The following is a 6,158-nucleotide window of genomic DNA, read 5'->3' on the forward strand; positions in this document are numbered from 1 at the left end:
ACCAGGAGAAGCTAGGGTAAGCAGGCATGTCCTTTACACAGGCCGCCAGAAGAAGGTGTGGCTCAGATTAAAAGTGGGTCTTCCATCTCAAATGATCCGGATAAAAAGTACATCTTCCATCACACCAAGAATTAGCTCAGTGGTAGAGCTCTTGCCTAGCAAGTACAAGGCCCTGGATTCGGCCCTCAGCTCTGGAAAGCCTAGGAAAACGTGAGTCTTTCTACTTTAAATTATTTAATTAAAAAAAAAAAAAAAAAAACACCTCACCAGGTGTGGTGCTGCACATTTTTAATCCTATCATTTAGGGAGGCAGAGGCAGGCGGATCACAATGAGTTCGAGGCCAGCCTGGTCTACAAAGTACAGGGCAGCCAAGGCTACACAGAGAAACCCTGTCTCAAAAAATAAAAAAGGAAAGAAATCTTTCACAGGTTTGCCCAGGACTTATTTAATTACAGATGTTGTCAGGTTGACAACCAAAAATAATCATCATAGTCATCACATACAGTTTAATAAAGGCGCCGGGAGTAGTGGCTCTGGCCTGTCACCCGGCACTAAGGGGGTGCTGAGGCCAGAGAGTCACAAGCTTCAGGTCAGCCTGGGCTATGAGAGGTCCAATAACTCCAAAGCCTTGAGAGACCCCCCCAGAGGGCCCCAATCTGTTTGGCTAATCTGACTAAAGCCTGCAGCTCTCAAGCAGTCAGTCAGACTAAAGGTTAACACACGGAAGGAGCAACGTAGCTCCCACATCTGTCCTCTGACCTTCACTTGCTCAACATAGCAGACAAATGATTTGGCAAACCTGAGGAAAAGACCTTAGCAACTCTGGAAAGTCCCTAAATGTTTAGCCAATCCTAAATCCCCCATACCTCCTGAGTGAACCAATCAAATGAGAGGTTACCTCACTCCCGGAAATCGCCCTAATTGCCTTTAAATTGAGTGTGCATGCTCTCTTCACAGTCCCGTCCTAAGGAATGGTAGCCCCTGCAGAATAAACGCTCTATGCTTTTGCATACTACTTGAGTCTGGAGTCTTGTTTTCAGTGATTCTCAGACCCTAACAGTCTACGTAGGGAGACGTTGTTCCAAAGCAGCAGCAGGGTCCCTGATTCCCTGGACACACAGTGGAAGGAGCACCCTAGCTCCCATATCTGTCCTCTGACCTCCACTTGCTCATCGTAGCAGGGAAATAAATGTAACTCTCTGACCTCCCAAAATTGCTAAACAAAAATTCCCAGCACCCCTGCGATCCCAGTGGCTGGAAAGTAAGGTTGTGGATGGTGGGGCACACATTTGGTTTCAGCACATGTGAGGCAGAGGCAGGTGAATCTCCTGGAATTCACACCATCGTGGCCTACAAAGGGAGTTCAAGGATAGCCAAAGCTACATAGTGAGACCCTGTCTCAAAACAAACCAATTTATGGTCATTTATTGCTACATAGCAAGTCTGAGACCAGCATGACCTCTGTAAAACCCTGTCACCTGTTGGGAACAAGCAAAAGAAATTTATTCCAAGCTCTACCATTTCTTTTCCAGACTCCATTTAATTATAGGGAGAAACTAAATTCAAGGTCCCTGGAAGCTAAGGACTTCCCAATAGCTGAACAGCTTCTGTTGTAAAGAAACAGTTGTCTGAGTCCAGCCACCTTAGGGACAACTTGTAAGGAGACAATTGCCTGAGTCCAGCCATTTCAAAGATAATTTCTCGATCTTCCTGGCAGGGTCAAACAAGTTCATGTTCCCAAGCCCAGGGACCCACTCCTATCCTGACTGATGGAAACTCCTTTGCTCAATCCCTTATGTCAAAAGGGGTTATGATGGGACCATGCTAAAGCCTTCCACACTCTCTGTTGCTTACGATTTCATCCTTTAAATGTCCCTTCATATAGTTCAGCTCCCGAGTCTGTTCTGCAGCCCTGATCTATCAGTAACGGCTTGATTACAATGGATTTTTGTCATCCTCATTCACTTGATAAATATTTGAGTTATGATGGATTTGAGCAGACCCCACAACATCACCAACAAAGCAAGCTAGGGTAGTGGCACACTGCTGCAGTCCAGTTTCCTGCAAATTCCAGATTAATCTGACCCCACTTATCATGACCCTCTGCCCTCAAACCCACACAAAAATAAGTGTTGTGGCCTGTGAGATCAGGAGGTAAAGGCTCTGCTCTACAACTTTGACCACATCAGTTTGATTCCAGGGAACCCACCGAGCAAAAGGTGAGCCCTGACTCCTGCAAGGTGCCCTCTGATTTTACATGCGTGCTCTGGCACTCACATACACAGATGTATAGGTAGAGTTTTTCTGTGTAGCCTTGCCTGTCCTGGACTCACTCTGTAGACCAGGCTGGGCTCTAACTCACAGCGATCCGCCTGCCTCTGTCTTCTTGAGTGCTGGGATTAAAGACGTGTGCCACCACGCCAAGCTTTAATGTAATTTCTAAGATTTAACCTTCCTTATTATTTGTTAATGTCGAGACAGGGTCTCTCTACATATTCCTGGCTGTCCTGGAAGTTACTATGTAAACCAGGTTGGCCTCGAGTTCAGAGTTCCTCCTGCCTCTGTCTCTGGAGTGCTGGGTAAATGTAATTTTCTAAATTGGAAAAATAAAGTAAGACTTCGAAAGCCACAAAGCTCGAGCGGGCGCCCACTACGACGGAAACGGATGACCAACCACGAAAGGAGGTTTTAAGTCGGCTTCATTATGGCAGGGTTCCCATGATGCCCGAGACCGGAACTGTGCCAGAACTCTGGGTCCTGGAGACGCGTGCGTCATACCAGATGGCCAATCAGAAGGAAGGGCGTCAGGCGGAAGTACTGTTTGGAAACAAGAAGTGTGGCAGTTTCCGCGGCCCACCAGGCGGGAGCTATGGAGGCGTACGAGCAGGTCCAGAAGGGGCCCCTGAAGCTGAAAGGCATCGCGGAGCTTGGCGTGACGAAGCGGTGAGGCCCGGGAGCCCGCGGTCTGTCTCCGACCCCGGGCTCCGGCCTCTCTTACTGACCCCATCTCTCTCAGGAAGAAGAAGAAAAAGGACAAAGACAAGGCCAAGATGCTGGAAGCCATGGGGACGAGCAAGAAGAGCGAGGAGGAGAAGAGGCGCTGCCTGGACAAGCGCACGCCGGCGCAGGCGGCCTTCGAGAAGATGCAAGAGAAACGGGTGAGGCGGGGGCGGGGACCGCGGAGGGTCGGGTAGGCGGGCTGCCTGTTGTGCATAGCACCGGTGTGAGACTTTGGAAATTTTATTCATGGGTGTGAGTGTGTTGTCTGCATGTATATACGTGGTGCTATGCTGCCGAAGGAGGCTAGAAAAGGGTAGAATCCCTGAACCTGGAGTTAGAGAAAATTGTGAGCCACCTGTCTTGGTGCTGGCTCTGAAAGAGCAGCGGGAGCTTCTAACCACCGAACTGACGATCTTTACTGTGTAAGAGCATAAAGCATGCTCACATCCATTTCTCTGCTTTTAGCTGAGTTATGACCCTTAAGATTCCTGCCTTCACAGCTGGAGAGATGGCTCAGTGGTTAAGAGCAGTGACTGTTCTTCAGAGGGCCTGAGTTCAATTCCCGAAACCACATGGTCTGGTCTTCTGCTGTGCTTGAAAACAGAGTACTCATATACATAAATAAGTAAATAGTTGGCAGCCGAGGTGTCGTGGCCCACACCTTTAATCCCAAAGGCAAGCGGAGCTCTGTGAGTTTGAGTCCAGCCTGATCAACAAAGTGAGTCCAGGACAGCCAAAGATAACACAGAGAAACGCTGTCTCAAAACAAACAAACAAACAAAAGATACTGCTTTTACTTTCTCTCCTTGATGGACTGTAACCTGAACTATCAACCAAATAACCCTTTGTTTTCCCAAGTTGCTTTTTTGCCTGGGTATTTTGTCATGGCAACAGAAATGAAAATTGGGACCCTGGGCTTTCCTTCAGTTCCTGTCTCCTCGGCCTTCCCTCCCTGGAGCCTCTTACTCAGTGGACTCTGCTTCTGTGGGAAATGTTTTCTTTCCAGCCCTGGGCTTTCACTATGGCTCAAGGCAGCGCAGGGCTTCTGCCCATGAGAAATGCTGGGGTTGTGGGGAGACTAAGCAGGCCCCCTCCCGAGTGGGGCAACTGCTTTGGGTGCCTGTGGTTATGGCTCCCAACCCCCATTTGTGCATCTCCTGCCTGGGCTGTATCGGGCATGGGGACTCATCGTGGTCTCTTCTCTCTTCAGCAAATGGAAAGAATCCTGAAGAAGGCATCCAAAACCCACAAGCAGAGAGTGGAGGTGAGCCCTGAGCCGTGAGCAGCTGTTGGAGTGCATGGTTTGGGTAGTGTGATTCCCCTGGTGGAGCACGGCTGGGCACAGACGAGGGTGCCGCCCACCTGGTTCACAGTCATGTGACCTCTCTTTACAGGACTTCAACAGACACCTGGACACGCTCACCGAGCACTACGACATTCCCAAAGTCAGCTGGACCAAGTAGCCGTGGGAAAGGCGGGCCTGGCTAACCATGGCGTTCTCTGTGTTTTCTTGAATGCTCAACAACCGTCTATGCATCGGCTCAGCCAGGCTTTCTGCAATTTGATTAAAGTCGGGCTGTTCTTCCACTGGGTTTTGGTTTCCTGTTTGGCCTGCAGTGTTGAGAATTGACAAGGTGAGGTCATTTCTGGGAAAGGGGTGTCTGTCTTCACCTGCACCACAGTGCCAGACAGGTAGCTCCTGTGCGGACCACCACAGAAGCTCCCCCAGTGCTGCTCCATTTGTGGCCACCTGGACATCAGATCACATTTTGCAACAGCCACTTGAAGCAAGGATGGGACACAGGTCTCTGGCACATACCCTGTCCCGCTGCCATGGATCTTGCTAGTCAAACTCAGTTCTCAGTGATGGCACCTGAGGCTCTAAGCATATGGCATGTGACATGAGCCTACGTGGCATTCCTGGTCTAAGGACACCCAAATGCCAGACATGGCCAGGGCACAGTGCTGGCAGACATCGTGTGGCAGTGCGAGAGCCCTGGTGCGGGTGCTGCACAGCCGTGGCTTCTGAGGGTCCAGGTGGACCACTAGGAGAACTTGTGCACACATTGTTTCGAGCAGCAGCTTCTGTTGTCACGGATAAAGAATGGATGACAGGAATCTGTGGAGCTGACATGTAGAGAATAAAGCAAGTGCCAGTCATGAAGTAGAGTCTGAATATTGTCTGTACAGAAAGACCTTTCCATTCTGCCCGTGTCCCTGAAGAATGAATGCACAGTGCAAAACCACTTAGTGTAGGGAAATTTAGATGCTTTTGTTTCTTTAAGGTGTATATGTATGTGTTATATAACGTGTGTGCACATGTAGAACAACTTGTCTGCCATGTGGATCCCGGGGTCAGATCCAGCTCAGGCCGTGAGACTTGGCTGCCAGTGCCTGCACCCACTGAGCTGTCTCAGTCCAGATGCCTCATTTATCCCATCTGTGTTCGCGCCTGAGGAAGGTGGCGTGTGGGGTGTGCATGCATGGTGTTTAGGCCCATTTTGGATTTGAGAGTTTTCCCACATTTGGGGAACACATTGATTTTTTAATATGTTTTGAAATGTTTCAGTGACTTGTCAGACTTTGCATACATTTCATTTCTATTTGATTTGCACCTGTGCATATAGCCTGAAGTTGTGTTATGTGGATTTTTTTTTTCTGTCTTTGAACATAGTATACAAAATACACAATCTTTTGAAGAATTTTGTGCATGAGACACTTGTGCTGTGAGATTTAGTTGTTTAGGGGTTTGGGGTGGTTGATTTGGGAGGAGTTGGGTTCTTGAGGGGGAAGGGCTGAGACAGGGTCTCACTGAAACACTAACCTGAAACACTCTTTAGACCAGGCTATTAGATTCCTCTTGCTCCTGCTTCTGGAGTGCTAGGATTAAAGGCATGCACCTCTATGCCTTTTTCCCCCCTTTTACCGAATTCTGCAAACCTTCATTCCTATCAGGAGGTTGGCAAGATGGCTTGGCAGCCCGCCATGGTTGACAACCTAAGTTCAAGTCCCAGGGTCCACATGGTAGAAGGAGAAAAGTGATTCCCACAAATTCTCATCTGAACTCCACATGTTGACACACAATACACGCAATAAATGTTTAAAAGAAGAGGTATGCAAGAAGGGAGTGCTTAGTAAGAAGAAAATGGGCTGATAT

The 6,158-nt window shown here is 48.7% G+C and overlaps 1 protein-coding gene across 1 annotated transcript; it reads left to right on the forward strand.

Moving 5' to 3' along the window:
* The first annotated feature begins 2,790 nt into the window (after positions 1 to 2,790).
* Fam32a (family with sequence similarity 32 member A) lies at positions 2,791 to 5,165 on the forward strand. Its single transcript, XM_021653822.2, has 4 exons — positions 2,791 to 2,944; positions 3,018 to 3,159; positions 4,212 to 4,265; positions 4,396 to 5,165. Exons 1-4 carry the CDS (start codon positions 2,871 to 2,873, stop codon positions 4,462 to 4,464), a joined length of 339 nt encoding a protein of 112 aa, XP_021509497.1. The 5' UTR covers positions 2,791 to 2,870; the 3' UTR covers positions 4,465 to 5,165.
* Positions 5,166 to 6,158: the final 993 nt, after the last annotated feature.

Source organism: Meriones unguiculatus, chromosome 7 (assembly GCF_030254825.1).
Source record: "Meriones unguiculatus strain TT.TT164.6M chromosome 7, Bangor_MerUng_6.1, whole genome shotgun sequence".
Classification (NCBI taxonomy): Eukaryota; Metazoa; Chordata; class Mammalia; order Rodentia; family Muridae; genus Meriones; species Meriones unguiculatus.